This window comes from Gigantopelta aegis, chromosome 4 (assembly GCF_016097555.1).
Source record: "Gigantopelta aegis isolate Gae_Host chromosome 4, Gae_host_genome, whole genome shotgun sequence".
In the NCBI taxonomy this organism is placed as follows: domain Eukaryota; kingdom Metazoa; phylum Mollusca; class Gastropoda; order Neomphalida; family Peltospiridae; genus Gigantopelta; species Gigantopelta aegis.
This window is the reverse complement of record NC_054702.1, coordinates 5,579,945-5,601,633: the sequence shown is the minus strand read 5'-3', so window position 1 is coordinate 5,601,633 and position 21,689 is coordinate 5,579,945. Positions and strand designations below refer to the sequence as shown.

The 21,689-nt window shown below is 37.2% G+C and overlaps 1 protein-coding gene across 2 annotated transcripts in view; it reads right to left on the bottom strand.

Annotated features, from left to right (window-relative positions):
• The window catches only part of LOC121372543, a 40,916-nt gene extending 19,621 nt beyond the window's left edge, over window positions 1-21,295 (bottom strand). Inside the window, exons 1-2 of one of the 2 annotated variants that reach the window (XM_041498930.1) lie at window positions 21,141-21,295; window positions 7,403-7,470 (exon numbers count right to left, since the gene is read on the bottom strand). In XM_041498930.1, the coding sequence (XP_041354864.1) occupies window positions 7,403-7,470; window positions 21,141-21,145 (73 nt within the window). In that variant the 5' untranslated portion in view covers window positions 21,146-21,295. Of the gene's footprint in view, window positions 1-7,402; window positions 7,471-13,815; window positions 13,872-21,140 lie in introns of those variants that run through there. The other variant, XM_041498932.1, reaches the window with a different exon arrangement.
• Between the last annotated feature and the right edge of the window lie 394 nt (window positions 21,296-21,689).

Sequence of the window (21,689 nt, the reverse complement as noted above, 5' to 3'; positions counted from 1 at the left end):
ATTCTGGCCTTAAGACCCCTCCGCTGGCCCCGTTGACATTTACCGACCTAAGAGTAATTAAACGTCGTCCATGCAATGCACGCGCTATAAATCCCCTAATCGCAAGGACCCCGGCGCGTTTCACCGTCTATTAGCACCTGTCTCCTTGCGCGTGGACTATAGAAGCCATATAATTATAGCCAATGACAAAAAGAGGAATTATTCTGCCAGTACCTGGGAAAGTTGTAAATTACTGACCACTTTAATTGGCTACACGCCGCGGTTATTCTGTTCAAGTAGTTGTAACACACGTCGTTGTCGTGGGGTGAGTGGCTGTGACACACGTCGTGCCCGTGGTACAGGTTAGAGCCGACTGTTTGTACAGTCTGTTGGGCACAAACATCGTCATAAATCAATAGAATCATTGCGACACGGCCCCCTACGCGGGATCTCTGTAGGGCGAAAGGCGTTATGATCTACTCAACTCAAACCAAACAGCATTGCGTGTGATGCTGTACAGATTTCAAAATACACTGCAGTAGCCCATCATATGAAAATGCAAAGAAAGGAAGGATTCTTCAACATTTGGAAAATACGGTTAATCACCGTCGTAACTAACGTTAACGTTTGTTTTGTTTAACGACATCACTAGAGCACATTGACATATTAATCCTTAGCTATTGGATGTCAACAATTTGGTAATCTGACAGTCTTAGAGAGGAAACCCGCTACATTATTCCATTAGCAGCATGGGACATTTTATATGTACCATCCCACAGACAGGATAACACATACCACGTCGTCGCACACTGGCTGGAACGAGAAATAGTCCAATGGGCACACGGGCGGGGAACGATCCTAGACCAACCGAGAGTACTTTACCACTGGGCTACATCCCGCCCCCTGGCACTGATGTATCACACCCCGCGTACCCCGCTAGTAAAGTGGAGTTCACCCCATAGCCGTAATTCATCTTCTACCCACATGTTACAGAAGCCACAATGTGACTGAGTATTAAAAATCATGACACTCACACAAACTGCGACTTAGTTTTCGACGTACCTATAATAGTAACAACCTATAATACAAACTAGATGTATATCTAGTCATAGAGAACCGAGCGACTGGTCATGTTCATGTGATACCACCCACACCATACCACCCGCACACATGAGTGAGCGCGCCCATTCTTATCGGGTGGATTAAACTTCTAGTGGATGACAAAGCACTGACATGTATGAAACCCATTCAAAACGCACAACCCAGATTTGCAATTGTTAAAACGAATATGAGAAAAAACAACATTTAATTGATTTCGTAGAGTAACTGAATGTATTCTATTATGGTTCGTTTTATAGTTTGTTTTGTTTAGCGACACCACGAGAGCACATTGATTTATTTATCATCGGCTATTGGGTCTCTAACATTTAGTAATTTTGACATATAGTCTTAGAGAGAAAAGCCGCTATAGTTTTCCATTGGTAGCAAAAGATCTTTTATATTCACCATCCCACGGACATGATATACCAGTCGTGGTGCACTGGCAGGAACGAGAAATAGCCCATGGGCCCACCAATGGGAATCGATCCCAAACCGACCGCGCATCCAGCGAGCGCTGTACCACTGGGCTACGTCCCGCCCTTTGTTTTATAGTGACTAGAAATTGGGTGGTGCGTGTTCATCACATATCAAGCAATGCACACACGGTAGTGAAAAGACTAGAAATTGGGTGGTGCGTGTTCATCACATATCAAGCAATGCTCACACGGTAGTGAAAAGACTAGAAATTGGGTGGTGCGTGTTCATCACATATCAAGCAATGCTCACACGGTAGTGAAAAGACTAGAAATTGGGTGGTGCGTGTTCATCACATATCAAGCAATGCTCACACGGTAGTGAAAAGAACGAAAGAAATGTTTTATTTAACGACGCACTCAACACATTTTATTTACGGTTATATTGCGTCAGATATATGGTTAAGGACCACACAGATTTTGAGAGGAAACCCGCTGTCACCTCTAGATGGGCTACTCTTTCCGATTAACAGCAAGGGATCTTTTATTTGCGCTTCCCACAGGCAGGATAGCACAAACCATGGCCTTTGTTGAACCAGTTATGGATCACTGGTCGGTGCAAGTGGTTTACACCTACCCATTGAGCCTTACGGAGCACTCACTCAGGGTTTGGAGTCGGTATCTGGATTAAAAATCCCATGCCTCGACTGGGATCCGAACCCAGTACTTACCAGCCTGTAGACCGATGGCCTAACCACGACGCCACCGAGGCCGGTACACGGTAGTGAAAACCGACATCGATACAGCAATGGTTAAGATATTGGTCGTAAGACTGATAGGTGCTGGTTTCCAATCTCAGTACCGACCAGTACACCGACTTCTCAGACCAAGAAGAATTCAGCTGTTGTGAGAGGAAACTTACCAATCCAGCGTGTGCAAACAAGCAGAGCGCGCTTGGAATTTAATGAGATTTTAGCAAGAAAACTATTTTAAATCATAGTCAGGATCATTTCAGGCGAAGGGGCAAGGAACAGGTGCTTTCTCATCCCCACTTCACACATAAAAACAACTACCCCCCCCCCCCCCCAACCATGAAGCACTGAGTTTAAAAGCGCCCTTCCTGTCAACCTGAGTAGGTCCCTTTATTGTTGATCCCCGATTGTCTTTTACTGCTATTTTAGTTTGTATGGCTGGGCATGACTATGATTATACTAGCAATATATAGCCTTAAAAATAAATCTGTACAATTACAAGAAGAACAGTCCACTGGAGCCCCCCCCCCCCACCCCCCCCCCCCCACCCCCCACCCCCCACCCCATCCACGTGATTGAAAAACAGTATTCTTCATGATTTTTACTGTACCTGTCTACTAAATATCTGTACCCCCCCCCCCCCCCAAAACCCATTAAAATAATGATTGAGCCCCATGTGAAGACGACAGCTTTCGTGACTATATGTTAGTGGCTCCAGTTTTTTTTAAATGTCTTATTCAAACAGAAAATTAAAACAACTGTAATTAACTTTAGGGATATGAATTTAAATAAATTATGAAATCTAAACAACATAGAATAATAAGCGTTTATAAGTTTTCGGTACTGAGGGACTAGATATGACATGATTTAATTTTTAACATTTCAAATAATTGCATTACACGGACATATGCACCAAGAGTAAAACGTATGCATTAAAAAGCCCAGTGGGTGCATCTCATTTGTATCCTGTTTGCTATACTCGGATGAAGTTTCCTCAGCACGCGATATGTTTTGTAATCTCTTACAATATGTACCCGTGATCAGCGCTCGCCAAGAGGGGTAGCGAGTGTGTAGTAAATTCCTCCGTATTTGTATAAAGCACCGACAAATTGCTGCGTGTTTGTGCTCAATGAATGGACTTGTTCGTCACAGGCTACCAACCGGGTTAATTCGTCATTACGACAAGTATGCACAATCGCTGTTTACTACAACTACGAAATATAATAATATGCGACAGGTCGCCGCGACGTGGGCGCGAAATCGTCAACGTCATGTCAACCTTGACCCCGTAGATAACTACAACATACTTATTTATTTATTCACTTATTTTTTATTTCTAGATTGGCACATTCAAAATATATACACTTATTCACCATTATGTTCCAACACAGTAGTAAGTTATATACGGCCATGCATGTTATTTGTTGTAAGTTCAGCCCGAGTACTCTGCCGTTCGAGAGCTAGACGAATATTTGGACGGTTATGATCGTTCTCTCAGCCAGAGATAACTGTATTGCAAAAACACGGACTATCTGCCTACCAGCGGGTAGGCAAAGATTCCCGCTCTAATACAAAAATAACCCTACGTTTGACGTTAAATACAATTACATTGATTGTTTTTGAGTTCGCCAATAACAAATATTTCACATATTAACCTATAATACACACACTGCAGGAAGAAACCTGACAGTACCCCCATTCAATAATGTACACATTAAATACGTAGGTGGTGAAGAAGGAAATATTTTATTTAACGACGCACTCATCACATTTTATTTACAGTTATATGGCGTCAAACACTGATACTGAGAGAGAAAACCCGCTGTCGCCACTTCATGGGCTACTCTTTTCGATTAGCAGCAAGGGATCTTTTATATGCACCATCCAACAGACAGGGTAGTACATACCACGGCCTTGGATATACCAGTCGTGGTGCACTGGCTGGAACGAGAAATAGCCCAATGGGCCCATTAACGGGGATCGATCCCAAACCGACCGCTCATCAAGCGAACCCTTTACCACTGGGCTACGTCTCGCCCCTACGTAGGTGTTGACGACAGAGTACTTGGGCTATTGTATATTATACAATTGTACACGAATATACATACATGTAGGAATACGTACACACAGGGACAGTAGTACATTTATGTTAATAGGATTTTAGTTTTGTTTAACGACACTACTAGAGCACATTGATTTATTAATCATCAGCAATTGCATGTCAAACATTTGGTAATTTTTGACACGTGATGTTAGAGGAAACCCTTACGTTTTCCCGTTAGCAGCAAGGTATCATTTATATGCAATTTCCCACAGACAGGACATCACATACCACGGCATTTTATATACCAGTTGTGGGGCACTGGTTGGGACGGAAAAATCAATGAGAGAATAGTTCAATCCTACGACGCAAGCACCTCCGGCCAGCGCCCTATCGACTGACCTGGATCCCATTCCTATTAGTTAAAGATCGATCCCCGTCAGTGGGCCTATTGCGCTATTTCTCGCTCCAGCCAGTGCACCACGACTGGTACATCAAAGGCCATGGTATGTGCTATCATGTCTATGGGATGGTGCATATAAAAGATCCCTTGCTGCTAATCTAATTAACCATCATATTCCACCTTTTAATGATATTTTGTAAACAGTAATTGAATTATGGCAATGGTCTATAATTTAAACATTAATACTGTCAAGATTATTGACATGGATTTCACCCCATCGTGGTTTAGTTAAGGTGATTCAATAGTCAGATTTGGTTTCCAAACATTGATGTAATTTTCATTTATTATCTACTTTTGGAGAAATAAGGTCCTTAAATCCGTGACAGCGTGCCTTTAACCATATGTCTGACGCCATATAACCGTAAATAAAATGTGTTCTGTGCGTCGTTAACTAAAACATGTCCTTCCTTGAAATGGTGAAATACCCTTAAAAACGGACTAAAACTCGGCTCCCTAACTGTTATTTATCAGACGCACGTGTGTTTTTAAAAATATAAACAATGCATTTTGTGATATTAAAAACACTATGATGACCAGAAACACTTTGGATGAACGGAAATGGATAATCTAAACACTAACATTCAAGTAATATCTGATTTCAGTGAACAGAAACACTTTGGTTGAACGGAAATGGATAATCTAAACACTAACATTCAAGTAATATCTGATTTCAGTGAACAGAAACACTTTGGTTGAACGGAAATGGATAATCTAAACACTAACATTCAAGTAATATCTGATTTCAGTGAACAGAAACACTTTGGATGAACGGAAATGGATAATCTAAACACTAACATTCAAGTAATATCTGATTTCAGTGAACAGAAACACTTTGGATGAACGGAAATGGATAATCTAAACACTAACATTCAAGTAATATCTGATTTCAGTGAACAGAAACAGTTTTAATAGTGAAAAATACGTCGTAGTGTTTAAAACCTAAGTTCTGTCACTTCAAACGAAATGCAATTTAAGTATAAACAAAATAAAATTTTAAAATTAATCACATTCTATACAAACGTATTCAGATTAGATGTCTCAGCCTCTCCCTTTCAAATAGTCAAACCTGTCCTAGCGGCCACCTGTAATCAGCGGTCATCTGCCTTAAGCGGCCACTTTTTTCCCTCCCAAACGATTTATAATGTACATGCACCTGTAATAAGCGGTCACCTGTCTAACGCGGCCAGCGGCCACCTAAATCGGATCACAAATCGCTAAAATACCTGTATTAAGCAGCCACAGTAAATGTTTACTATTGTATAAAAGGGATATTTTAACAACAGCGATAAGGTGCAGCAAATAACCGATCTTCACACCTTAAGAAATACTAGTACCCATTCAGTCCCGACATCTGTACTGTGTATCAATTAAGGAAGTATGACACTGGAATGCATCTAATTGTCCCTGGGCAGACTAGGCTTGACCTATGTCGTACTATGACAATACACCGTATGTAGTAGGAATTAAATTATTAAATGGAAAAAGAAAAGAAACTTTTCGAGAACGGTTAATTTAATACATTCCAGTACTGTTTCCTTTTTTTCTGAAGGAGGCAACATGTCAAAAGTTGATTTATGGTCAACTGTGAAGCACACATCGATTAATTAGCAGTACTGACGGTAAAACACGAAACAACAACAACAAATGTTTTAAAGACTATATGTGACAACTTAAGCGGCCACTTATATGACCGCTTAAGACAAGTTTGACTGTATCATGTATATACGCCCCTGGCCAAGATGCTAAGAGCTTTACAATTAAGAGTTCATATTTTTTTCAAATACACTTATTTTTATATTTCGACGTAAATTCGCCTGCACAATACAGAGCATCAAAACATTGTGTACCTTTCTGAGGGTAATACTCGGTGTTTACACAATCAACGTGTAAATGTTCTCAGGAACTGGACGCAATAACACCGCTAATAATGGCTAATATCGGCCATCTCCTGAAATATGTCCACACTGGTTCACAATGTGTTAGAATATGCAAGACATAATGGACCGTTCAGTGCGCGTGTACTAATTTATCACACCTGTTTACACAAACTTCACCGAGTACAACCGACACTTAACAGACAAACAGATATAACCATTCCATAGCAAGACGGCTGGCTACAAGTAAAATATGGGATCTGACGGCACCTGGCGACTGGATACACGAGTCATGCATCATAACAACAAGACAGTTTAACACGTGACAAGGTGGAAGACTCAACTACTGCAAGAAACAGGCCTCGGTGGTGTCATGGTTAAGCCATCGGACACAAGGCTAGTAGGTACAGGGTTCGGAGCCCGGTACCGGCTCTCACACGGAGCGAGTTTTAACGACTCAGTGGGTAGGTGTAAGACCACTACACCCTCTTCTCTCTCACTCACCACTAATAAATAACCCACTATCCTGGACAGACTGCCAGATAGCTGAGGTGTGTGTCCATGACAGAGTGCTTGAACCTTAATTGGATATAAACACGAAAATAAGTTGAAATGAAATGAAATACAGCAAGAAGCGTATATTACTACCACCAGTTTAAACAATATGGGTGTGTATCACGAAATCAAATCTCTTAGATGACGACAGTAATAATGTTAACGTATGTGATATCAAATATGTTTATTATAAGAATTCCAAACTGGCCGTTACTAATTCTTACCTGTATGTCGGTATCCCATGGTAGTCTTTAAACAGCTAACATAATTCCACTCGTAATGTGTAAGAAATCTGCAAAAGTAAGAGAATAAAAATGATAACACAGTCGCAGTATTGTTTTCTTTAATATATTACTATAAAAAAAAGTCTGGTATTGCCACAAAGCACAAGGTTATTCTTTACAGGGGCCGGACGTAGTGGTAAAGCGCTCGCTTGGTGCGCGGTCGGTCTGAGATCGATCCCTGTTAGTGGGCCCATTAGGCAAGTTCTCGTTCCAGCCAGTGCACCACAACTGGTATACCAAAGGCCGCGGAATGTGCTATCCTGTCTGTGGGATGGTGCATATAATATATAAAAGATCCCTTGCTACTAATGGAAAAAAAATGTAGCGAGTTTCCTCTCTAAAACTATATGTCAAAATTACCAAACGTTTCACATCCATTAGTTGCTGATTGATAAATTAAAGTGCTCTAGAGGTGTCGTTAAACAAAACAAATTTTAACTTTATATTCAGTAAAATATAGCTACTCAACAGTGTGACGAAGGTATTACGCAAGGGAACTAACTGCGCACGTTTTAGTAAGAAAGTTTTCTTATCTCCCTTATCGGTTACAGCGTTTTCGGAAATAACGGGTCAACGAAACGGTAGTGATGGCCGTGTGGGGTGGGGGTGGGGGGGGGGGAGCGGGGAGTGGCGTGAAGGCTCACTAGTGAGTAGAGGAGATGGAAATCTTGTCATTAAAAATAAAAGTTACGGATCACGATGACGCAGTGGGAACCGATAAGGATTGTATGTGTTATTATCTCAGTACAGCCCGAATGTAAGAGCGCTAGACGGACATTTGGAAGGTTATACGTAATGAGAACGTAATGAGAGCGTATAACCTTCCAAATGTCCGTCTAGCTCTCTTACAGTCAAAATGCTCGGGCTAATCTCAATATAGTACCGGTATGGCCCTATCCGGCGAGTTGACAACTCGGTGGACCAATACACCTAGAACAGCAACAACAACAACAACAACAACAACAGCAACAACAGCAGCAGCAACAACAAAAGCAGCAACAACAGCAGCAGCTGCAACAATAACAACTACTACTACTGCTACTACTACTACTACTACTATTGCTACTACTAGCAACACTACTTCTACTCTACCAGTACCACAACCACCACCACCACCACCACCACTACTACTACTACTACTACTACTACTACTACTACTACTACTACTACTACTACTACTACTACTACTATTACCTATAAGTATTATTACTACTATTATTATTATACTTATTGCTGTTACCGTTATTACTGCTACAACTACCACAACTATTACTATCACTACTACTACAACTACTACTACTTATACTACTAGTTTTACTACTACTAAACAAACCCCACACTATTACTACTACCACAACTGATACTACTACTGCTACTACTACTGTTACCACTACTTTTTTTTTTTTTTTTTTACTATGGCTGTTACTACTACCACTACTACTACTGCTACTACTACTATTTCTGTTACTACTACTACTACTACTACTACTAGTTACTACTACTACCGTTACTACTACTACTACTACTACTACTACTGCTGTTACTACTACTACTACTACTGTTACTAATATTACTGTTGTTACTACTACTATTGTTGTTACTACTACTACTACTACTACTACTACTACTACTACTACTACTACTACTATTACTACCACTATTACTATTACTACCACTAATACTACTACTATTACCGCCACCCCCACTACTACTACTACTATTACTACAACTACTAGTTACTACTATTGGGCCATCTTCGTAAACTGGGATCTGAAATGCCGTGTTTATTCACCTGTTAAATAATGCCATACATTTACGGTCGTGACAGATTCCACGGTTAATGCTGTAAGACTAGCGTGTTATTAGACGCTGCTTTTGTCGCCATTTGTCGCCGCACTTTGTCTCCGCTATAACTTGTACAGATGTTTTCTAAATGTCACCGACATTCGATCTGGGCAGGCTGTGGGTCGCCTTTCACAACTTTTAGTGTTCACTCCACATTCCCACTGGCAGGTCAGGTATGCAGGGTTTTTTTTTAACGAGGGGTGATGTAACTTTAAAAAAAGGGACACCTACTATATTTCAAAGTACACCAACATGTATTACATATAAAATTTAAGTTTATTATTGTTAACAACACCACTAGAGCACATTGATTAATTAGTCCTGGGCTACTGGATGTCAAAGAATTGGTTAATTCCGACATGTGATCTCCTGGTGAAACCTACATTTGTTCCATTAGTAGGTCAGGTCAGGTCATAGATTTAACGTGCACCTTCAGAGCAAGCTTTGTAGTTCGCGCCTGTCGTGGGCACGGGTGCCGGCCTCGGCCGGCTCCCCTGTCCATGACAGGAAAGGTGGGGGAGGTAGGAGGAAGGACCGCCTGCGCTGACTGGCGTAAGAGAGCGCCAGCCGTCCGGTTGATCGGTAGCAGGCGGTGGCGGTGCTATGGAATTTTGAATTTTGATAATGGCCAAAAACAATGCCAAAGGGGAATAAGTGCGCATTTTAGGTGAAGGAAATTTAGCGCATTTTTGAACGGTCCTTCTAAAAAAATAAAATAAGGGAGCTACGTATAGGTTTGGAATTTAGTGAGTGGAGAGTAGCTCGTTAATTAGACCTTGTTGATGCCGGGGTGTCTCCCTAGGTTGCCCATAGGGCCCTTAGAAAGGGTCTGATCTCTTCTGATCGTGGCATGACAACCCATCCATTAGCAACAAGGTATCCTTTATATGTACACTTTCCCACAGAAAGGACAACACATATCGCGGCCTTTCATATTTATAAGATGTTAAAAGAGCTTCCGTTCCGTATCATGCATGTCTCGATTGAAATAAATTTAAATTAAAAAATGTTTCGCGAGGGACATATACATGATAAGAAAAACGGTAGCGACTTTAAGATCCTATTTGTTACACATAATCTATCTTAATTTATATTTCTGAACTCGTTTAGCTGACGTTAGTGATACGTCCTATTAGAGCGTCAAGTGGGTCGTAACACTTCGTGACGCCATCGATTGGCGCGCTACAACCGTACAGGAAACCGGCCTCGGTGGCGTCGTGGCAAGCCATCGGTCTACAGGCTGGCAGGTACTGGGTTCGGATCCCAGTCGAGGCATGGGATTTTTAATCCAGATACCGACTCCAAACCCTGAGTGAGTGCTCCGCAAGGCTCAATGGGTAGGTGTAAACCACTTACACCGACCAGTGATCCATAACTGGTTCAACAAAGGCCATGGTTTGTGCTATCCTGCCTGTGGGAAGCGCAAATAAAAGATCCCTTGCTGCCAATCGGAAGAGTAGCCCATGTAGTGGCGACAGCGGGTTTCCTCTCAAAATCTGTGTGGTCCTTAACCATATGTCTGACGCCATATAACCGTAAATAAAATGTGTTGAGTGCGTCGTTAAATAAAACACTTCTTTCTTTCCGTACAGGAATGTCAACCAAGCGAGTTGAGTGATATAAATTAAGATCTATTATGGGCAATAAATAGGATTTTTAACTCGCTACTATCTCGTATCATATGTATGTCCCTCGTGAAATCATTTTCATTGTCAGTCGCTAAAGGACGTAAGACATAAACATGATACGAAATGGAAGCTCGTTTAATATATATCCCATAATTATATAAAGGCAATGTTGTCTAGAAATTTCCAGCTATCTAAGACATGACATCTCTACCACTAAATATAAATTAATTTTGTTCGTCATTTTAGGTCCTTTGAAGTTATGCAGGTCCGCCCCCCCCCCCCCCCCCCCCCCCCCCCCACCACCACCACCACTCCAAACCTGGCCTGCAGTTATGTAGCAAAAGCAGTTATCTACGTAGCAGGAGAATGACGTAAATTCAAAAATTCATACCAGCATCGGAGTAGATATTTTGAATATTAATTTGTGGGGTAGACATTTCATCGGCTATTTTTGATGTCGAGGTAACCATATCATATATACCGGCCTCGGTGGCGTCGTGGTTAGGTCATCGGTCTACAGGCTGGTAGGTACTGGGTTCGGATTACAGTCGAGACATTGGATTTTTAATCCAGATACTGACTCCAAACCCCGAGTGAGTGCTCCGCAAGGCTCAATGGGTAGGTGTAAACCACTTGCACCGACCAGTGATCCATAACTGGTTCAACAAAGGCCATGGTTTGTGCTTTCCTGCCTGTGGGAAGCGCAAATAAAAGATCCCTTGCTGCTAATCGGAAAGAGTAGCCCATGTAGTGGCGACAGCGGGTTTCCTCTCAAAATCTGTGTGGTCCTTAACCATATGTCTGACGCCATATAACCGTAAATAAAATATGTTGAGTGCGTCGTTAAATAAAACATTTCTTTCTTTCCATATCATATAGTAAAAATAAAGTACGTTTTATGTCATACATTTAAAAGAAAACCGTCCATAACCCCAACAAGATATAACATTTTACAATTATAGAGGTTTCTCAGTACCTAGCACGTCTATGAGAAACATCAGTACTGTTTTGGACCATTCCGAAACAAAATCCATGACACGATAACAGTTAATCCAACTGCGTATATACAATTGTTGAAAATAAAATCTGCTGTTCAGTACCTGAGGAATGCTGTTATTATTGTTTTATATGCTCTGTTCTATAAGAATAATGTTTAATCCAGCACTACTACTTCACATGGTATTAATTATTATACCTTAACTCATAAACCATATATGATCTATGCGAAACATTACAAATACATACCGAAAATAACACCGAAACAAAAGAGTAACCTTGTCGTGCCAAAATGATGCAGTTACTGAATTTTGACCATTATTTAGAATATCGTAAAAATATTTAGAAACCAAAGTTCATTGAGTTTGACACACGCTAAAGCTAAACTATAACAGTCATGATCTAGAATGGAGAATTAACATTCCATTTCTTTTTAAAATTCTGGAATGGAAAAAAAGAAAAGAAAGAAAAAGAAAAGAATAAAACGAAGAAACAAAAAGGGATAACAAATATCAGTATTTAAAATGATATTTTAAAAATATATGTAATAACGAAGATAACATAATCACAAACTATTAATATAAAACTATACACCACATATAATAATTAATTTGAATTCATTGCAGTATCATGTTTTAAAATAAAGGCGCAATCGAGATGTGGACCAATCAAAACATTGCGCCAGAATGGAACAATGGTGCCTGGTAAAATGCGGCCAGTTCCGCGATTAAATTCCCTGGAATGTACGCGACAATGTGTTAAAATTAAATACACCAACATTTATATTGCACACTCTAAATAATAAATATCTTTCTTTGTTTACACTATTCCTTGAAGCCATTGAGAGAGAGATATAAATAAAGCCCGAACCCCAACAAACGAAATGAAAAACGCGTGTCATTAATACGCCTACTAATCAAATGATAATCCGTTTAGAAGATAAATATAAATGTTAGAAAATGTTTCTGGAGTTAGAATATTACAAAATAAAACGTAATATTTGAATATAAAATCAAAACAAAACAGATGGAAATAAAGCTATCTTACAGTGGTACAGATGAGGCCCCATTCCATCACAGCTGTCCTGAGAAATGGCATTTGAATGTTTATCGATTTTTCCTCTCTGGCGCTCGCACCAAGCCAGCGCACGCGACTCGCACCTGCCTTTTGTCGCGAGCCACACAATGCGCGCGCGCCAGCCCGCCAAATTCCCACACTTGATTATTCCAAGCGCAGAAAAAGAGAAAAATTTAAATAATAAATATTTTAGAAATTATCCGACAATGTTATTTTAAAAGCAAGATTTGATGAAAATATTTTAGCAAATAGAGATAAGACTTTGATCGGAGTTAATTAAGTGAAGACTGTTATGAATCCATTCGTGTGTTGGTTTGTGACAAAGAACGACCATTCAACAGACATTCCGTACAATTAGGGAGCAGATGGCGCTGTCTACATTAAGAGGGTTTTTTACTTTAAAAAAAAACAACAGAATATATATTTTATATGTTATGTTAGTTGTGTTCAGAGAATAAACAAAAATACACGTCATGTTTAGACTAGTGTTATAATGACCGTGAAACATATTAGTGTTTAAAAGCAGTATTAAAATAAAATTAGAAAATATATTTGTTTTAAAACGTAAAATTATTATTTTAAAAATGAAATTTATTGTTGCTTACTGGATGTCAATAGCTATAACAAGAGAAGGAATAAAAACTGAAATATATTAAAATAATAATAAAAAGTAAAAAGTAAAAATATCAAGAGAATGAAAGACAAAAAAAAGCTTGGGGATGAATAGACAACAGCTAAATAAAATAAAAAAGGGGGAAAAAAGAAAAGAAAGAAAAGAATGAAGCAGAAATCTCGATGAACACATACAGACAAAAAGATCGGATATCTTGGTCACGTGGTATCTACAGCTGCCGCGCGCTGTCGGAGAAAATGGATGCGTGTTTATTTCGTCCCCACGCGGCTGGCTGGTCGCAGATTTCCACTGAATTGGGCTAAAATGTAAATGACAATGTGTGGACGACAGGGCCATGCCAGTGTTATTATTTAATCAATAAATTCTAAGTTCCTTATATCGTTATAAAAGAAAACCTACAACAAGAGCAGCTACACGCTCCACCACCCCCTCCCTCCCCCTCCCCCCCAAAAAAAGGAGACAATATATATAGATATATATATATATATATTTAAATCAACACAAAAACACATTGATAGTGGTTTGTTTCAACACACAAACAAGATCTTGGTAGATACAATTCAGGTAGGGATATGAAAGGTGACCGTAAAATCCAAATCGTCCACGCAATCCCCCACACCACCAAAAATAAGAAAGAAAGAAAGAAAGAAAGAAAATGACACCCATCATGTTGTACAGTACCTACAATGCATAATCATGCTTTATTTGCATTTATCCGCTTGTGAAATTTTACACAGTATAAAAAAGGCGTAGATTATTTTTTTTTACTTAAATAAGATATTACAGCGTATAAAACAAGGCGTAGATTTAAAAAAACCTTAAATAAGATATTATAGCGTATAAAACAATGTGTAAGTTGTTTATTTTTACTTAAATAAGATATTATAGCGTATAAAATAATGTGTAGATTTTTAATTTTTACTTAAATAAGATATTATAGCGTATAAAATAATGTGTAGATTTTTAATTTTTACTGAAATAAGATATTATAGCGTATAAAATAATGTGTAGATTTTTAATTTTTACTTAAATAAGATATTATAGCGTATAAAATAATGTGTAGATTTTTTTTTTTTACTGAAATAAGATATTATAGCGTATAAAACAATGTGTAGATTTTTAATTTTTACTTAAATAAGATATTATAGCGTATAAAATAATGTGTAGATTTTTTTTTTTTTACTTAATTAAGATATTATAGCGTGTAAAACAATGTGTAGATTTTTTTTTTTACTTAAATAAGATATTATAGCGTACAAAACAATGTGTACTTTTTTTTACTTAAATAAGATATTATAGCGTATAGAACAATGTGTAGACTTTTAATTTTTACTGAAGTAAGATATTATAGCGTGTAAAACACAGACGTATTACTGTGAGAAAAGAGCAAAGTAAATTACATCAAACAATGTATGAATATTGTTAGGATTGTATGAAACAAGGCACAGTCTATGGAAGCCTGTGACTATTATTTAAAACAACAGATATTGTTTAAAACTGTATGGTTAAAGTATAAAAACAGCGGGCAGGCCTACATATTGTATAAAAACAGCGGACAGGCCTACATATTGTATTAAAAAACCCCACCAAGTTACTGTAAACAACGACTGATTATTATATTAAACAGCGCGTATTTATTGTATAAAACCACGCGTGGTAGTAAAACCGTGGATTTTGTGTACAAGATCGTGTCTATGCAGTAGGTTGTATAAAACAAGTCTGGGCATTGAATAAAGCGTTTGGTTAGTGCATAAACCAACGTGTGGTTATTGTGTAAAACGTTTCTATATTATATGATTTCACGTCTTGATTCTGTCCAAATACAACGTGTGGATATTATATGAAACAGAAAGAAAGAAAGAAGTGTTTTATTTAACGACGCACTCAACACATTTTATTTACGGTTATATGGCGTCAGACATATGGTTAAGGACCACACAGATTTTGCGAGGAAACCCGCTGTCGCCATTACATGGGCTACTCTTCCGATTGGCAGCAAGGGATCTTTTATTTGCGCTTCCCACAGGCAGGATAGCACAAACCATGGCCTTTGTTGAACCAGTTATGGATCACTGGTCGGTGCAAGTGGTTTACACCTACCCAATGAGCCTTGCGGAGCACTCACTCAGGGTTTGGAGTCGGTATCTGGATTAAAAATCCCATGCCTCGACTGGGATCCGAACCCAGTACCTACCAGCCTGTAGACCGATGGCCTGCCACGACGCCACCGAGGCCGGTTTATATGAAACAGTGTTCGAATATTGTATAAAACAACGTGTGAATATTGTATAAATCAATGTGTAAGTATTGTATAAAACAACGTAAGAATATTGTATGAAACGTGTGAATATTGTATAACATGTGTGGATATTTTATAAAACAACGTTTGGATCTTGTATAAAACAACGTGTAATTATTGTATAAAAACGTGTACGTATTGTATAAGACGTGTGGATATTGTATAAAACGTGTGAATTTGTATAAAACAACGTATGCACATTGTACAAATCATCGTGCGGATGATATAAAAAATAATGTGTGAATATTGTAAAACAAAACACGTGTAACTATTGTAACAAAAAGTTATTGTATAAAACTACATAAAACTATTGTATAAAACAACGTAACAATATTTTATAAAATGTATAAATATTGTATAAAACTACTGTGTCAATATTGTACAAAACAACGCGTGGATTTTGTATAAAACACCGTGCGGATAATGTATTAAGAAAGGTGATATATTATATAAACAACGTGTGGATATTGTATAAACAACGTGTGGATTTTGTATCAGACATCGTGCGGATAATGTATTAAAAAACGTGATATAGTGTATAAACGTGAGGGTGTTATATAAACAATACGTGGATAATGTATGACATCACGTGTGGAAATTGTTTAAACAATGTGCGGATATTATATAAAAGGAACATGATTGTATAAAGTATAGGCCTATAAAGTGTTTCGTGTTACTACTAAAAACTTGTCATAGTGATAAAACAAGATATGAATATTTTTATCAATCAGTTTCAGTACTCGTTTGACGAAATACTTTAATTTTAGATTTGAATTACTTGTATCAAAACAGAAAACTAGATTCGTACTTGTTTGTTTGTGTTTGGATTTGTTATACAAGATTACATAGCCAATGAATTATGTGACACTTTAACTTTTCATTATTTATAAACAAGCAAAAGGACTCTAGGATATTTTGAAACTTAAATATTACATTCGAACCAACAATTTAATTTTGGAAAATTTTATTTAACATTTTTGGGGGCATAATTTCATTTACAATATGAATTATTTCAATTGAAAGAGTATGATAAAAACAATAAATGTATTTATTTATTTATCATATTTATTTATTATGTTTATTTATTTATTTATTTATTTATTTTGTGTTTTGTTTGTTTATTTCATTAATTTATTTATTTATTTATTTATTTATTTATATAGCATGTAGTTTTAACGCGATTTTATTTTCAGTTTTGTTTTATTTTTATTTTATTACATTTTTATTTCAATACATTGGGCTCTATACTCTATGTGGAATGTAGTATTTGTAAACTTAACTTAGGACAAAAAGATAAATTACAGTTAGTGTGCGAGCTGAACAGAAGATAACTGTACACGCGAAAACACCTGTCGTATAGATCTCTACAAAACGGGTCTGGAGGGGATCGGGCAGGTGACACGCGATATTGACCAATCAGAGGCCGCGCTGGGCCACGCGCCGTCCCGTTTTATGGCGAGGACGACTCTACTCTCGCTGGGGGTAAAAATAGAACTAAAAACTTCAAAAGTCACGAAATCTATTAACACTAAAAAGCAATCAGCGTCCAGGGCTCAGAATGACGACAGACGCTGGCCAATTATTTTATCTGCGGTACAAGCTGACGTCATTTGTTGCGCTGAACAATGGAACTGAATAGACTGATAGTCGATTTGGCCGCGGTGTCCTTTGATGTTTAATAGAGAACCCGTTATTTAAGGTACCAGATGGGCGGAGATGCCTTACAGCGGGTAGATACATCCGTGAATTGTTCGCCTAGACCTTATTGTTGTCAAACAAAACTTTGAAGTCCTGTTGTATTATTCAGTCGCGTGTCTGGCCTACCTTCGCACAGATAGGAAAACTTTGTATAAATTAGTGGGGGTTTTTATTACTACATTTAATTATCTACAAAAATAAAACCAGCATTTTTAGATAAAAGATATAAACAAAAATCATACGGAACAGGATGAATAAATATTTACATGGGTCAAAAACTGAATTCGATTCCACAACCACCACCTCGATCTTGAAACTACTCTGATGACGTCGATAGATTTAAGAGTCGTTTAGATCTAGTCTTTTCATATTATAACATCATATACTAATATAAAATACAAACACAACTACGGTTTTAATAAAGCCGTGTACCAAGTCTATCAAGAATTAACTCGTCAGCTATGTTCATCCAACAAACGTCTGTCGTCGTGTTTTTAATACTTTATAAAGCCGTGGTATGTGCTATCCTGTGACAGGCTGTGGATGATCTAAATGGTGAAGTAATGATAATAAAGTTGAGACTGCACCTTTAATATAAAGACACCCGCACGTGGTAAAGACCACGAGTGAATCGGTGGAAGTCCTACACTGGATTATCAATGAAGTCGAGTTGCTCCAACCACTCCCACATATACCAGTTTTAAGTTTATTAATTTTGATTTGGATTCGGATCCCATAATCGTGGCTATCTAACCTGCCTGGGACATGGAGTATATTATGTTAATAAAAGATGATCCCATACTGAATATGTGCTGCACGTGTCTCAGATATATGTGCTTGTGAATGCCACTACCTGGGCCTTTGTTTGCACTATGACAGACGATTGTATTAAACCGTGGCCGGTTTCATAAAAGTATTATTTTACACGTAACATGTGTGTCGTCTGCTAGACACTTGTAAAGTGTGTCTCCATTGCAGTCCATTCACCTCGGTTAGTATTAATACGCCTGCGTGAAGTTTAAGTAATGTCACCCATATTATTTTCTATACATGTATGTCAATGACTGTGAGATGCAACTACTATCAGATAATTGTCCTTATGTTGAAACACAAATGTTAATATATTTTTTAATAATGTGTGCTGATGATATGGTACTTTTATCTGAAACACCAGGACTGCAATTAATGCTTGATTCACTAGCAAAGTATACCAAAAATGGCATTTAACAGTGAACACAAATAAGACTAAGGTTGCTATTTTTAGAAATGGTGGCACAGTTCGAGATAATGAAAAATGGTTTTATAATGGTTACCAATTAGAGATTGTAATTAATTTAATTATCTTGGTATATTTTTTTTTTTTATAACGGCAAATTTAACCGTTCTCAGAAAAGAGCCGCAGAGCAAGGTCGTAAAGCATTATTCTCAATACTTGGTGTATGTAATAAGAATTATTTTATATTGAAACAATGTTATTTGTATTTGACACATATGTTAATAGTGTTCTTAGGAGCGGAAGTGTGGGGTTTTCTCCCTGCTCAAAAACATTGAAAGGCACATGTAACGATTTTGTTTATAGTGAATTAGGATGATTTCCATTGTGTATTATAAGAAAACTAAGAATCTTTAAATATTGGATAAAACTACATACTAGTAACTCTATATTAAAAGCTATATATAAGGAAATGGAGATATTTGGTTAATGAACGTTAAAAAAGAACTTAATGCACTTGGTCTAACACATGTTGATGACAGTATTTATAATGTACTTAAAGAAAGACTATGTGATGTGTTTAAGCAGCAATGTTATAGCAGAATAATGACAACGCCAAAATTAAATTTATATCAATATTTGGTAAATGAATTTAGCTTACAGACGTATCTTTAAAAAACCCGTTAGACATTTGCCATTTAAAAGAAATAGCTGAAATTAGAATGTGTGCCCATAAGTTATATATAGAATTAGGTAGATACAAAAACTTTGAAAGATCTCAAAGAATATACACACTTTGTGATAAAAATGAAATATGTGTGTGTGTGTGTGTGTACGTACATGTATGTATGTATGTATGTAAATATATATTATGTATTCAATAAGGTAAATTACTCTCCACCATTATCCTGTACATTATTTATTTATTTTATGTTTATGTTTGTATAATGCTGATAAGTTGTAAAAACTTAAAGTAATAAAGAATTTAAATTTGAATTGACAGAGCATCACGTTTAACGCATTTCACCTCATTTCAATTATACGAATACTTCAGACCAGACGCTCCACAGTTGCGGATGGGGTGGGGGTGGCCGAGTGGGGTGTGTGTTGTGCGTGCGTGCGTGCGTGCGTGCGTGCGTGCGTGTGTGTGTGTGGGTAAGGTGTCATTTTAGCGATCTTAGTTCTGCATTATTTAAAGTATATTACATATTAGCCATAAAATGTATTAACTCATTATAAAAACTAAAAACAAATGCTCATTAAAAAGAAAACGAACCCTTTTTAAAATAAACATGTCGACATCAATTGTTCATAGAGAGAGAGAGAGAGAGAGAGAGAGAGAGAGAGAGAGAGAGAGTAGAGAGAGATAGAGAGTGTGTGTGTGTGTGAGAGAGAGAGAGAGAGAGAGAGAGAGAGAGAGAGAGAGAGAGAGAGACACACACACACACACACACACACACACACACAATAATAACTCTACGTTAGACAGAAAATGTCTGTAGTTTAAACTGTTATAAGCTGTCGATAAACAAACATTCCTAGTCTTTAAAAAGTCAGTCATTTATAAATAAAATATATAATAGTTTATTCAGTCTGACATCGTGCGAAGTGTCATTTTATTCAAGAGTGGTGCAAAAATTGTATTCATTTTTAGTGTATAATACAATTTTAAACCGGAAAATTTGTTTACAATATTATTGCATATTTCACTAATAAAGTGTTGTCGTCTTTGTAGTTTGGTTTTTGAACTTGTGTTTAATTACGTTTTGTGGCACAGGTAGCTGTAAAAGAAATTTAAACAAGGCAAAGCGCTGTTTATTCCCCACCCCCCACCCCCACTCAAAACCCCCCAAAACAAAACACCCCAAAAAAACCCACCAATAATAATAATAATAATAATAATAATAAATATACGTAATGTGTAACAAAAAGGGGAAATAAGAAAGAAAGAAAGAAAAAAAAGAAAGAAAGAAAGAAGGAAAGAAAAGTATAAGAAATATTAACAATAGTAGAAGTAGTTGTAAAAAATGGTTTAAACAAAGGATGCGCTGTTTATGTAAACGAAAAATACAAAACTATTAAAATATCATTTAAATATTAATTAATATTCATTTGTTGAAAAAAAAAGAAAACAAAAAGGGAAACAAAAACAGTAACAAGTTATAACGGCAATATTATTATTATTATTATTATTATTATTATTATTATTATTATTATTAGTAGTAGTAGTAGTAGTAGTAGTAGTAGTAGTAGTTTAAAAAAATAATATAATTTAAAAAAATACTTACATCATTTAATGCGTCGCTGTCATATTTAAACCATAGACTCATAAGGAAAACAAAGTATCCACAGACGAGTGTATTTTACACACAAACATATTTCGACGGGAAAAGGTGAGGCTGTTGTAAAAACATCGTATCAGTGGTGCGTATCCGGGTCACGTAGACCGTGTGGGAATTTACACTGACACCAGCCAATGAAACGACCCGAAAGACGCCGCGCGCGCTAACAAAAGAAATGTGACCCGGATCACGCGCGGCACTACGCATGCAGTGAAGCGTGTTACGGTGGTCGTAATTTATTGTCGTCTGCTTCAACAACGAGTTTCAGAACAGAAGACACTTTGAAATTTTATTTAATTTGTTTTTAATAATAACAAAAAAAGAAAAGAAAAAGAAAAAGAACTAAATGACTTTTTTGGCGCCTAACATATTATATGTAGTAATAATATACAAACAAAGAAACCAACAAATCAATAAACAAATCAATAAATAAATCAATAAATGCACACATAAATAAACAAATATATATACATGTTTATATTTTTTAATCAGTAG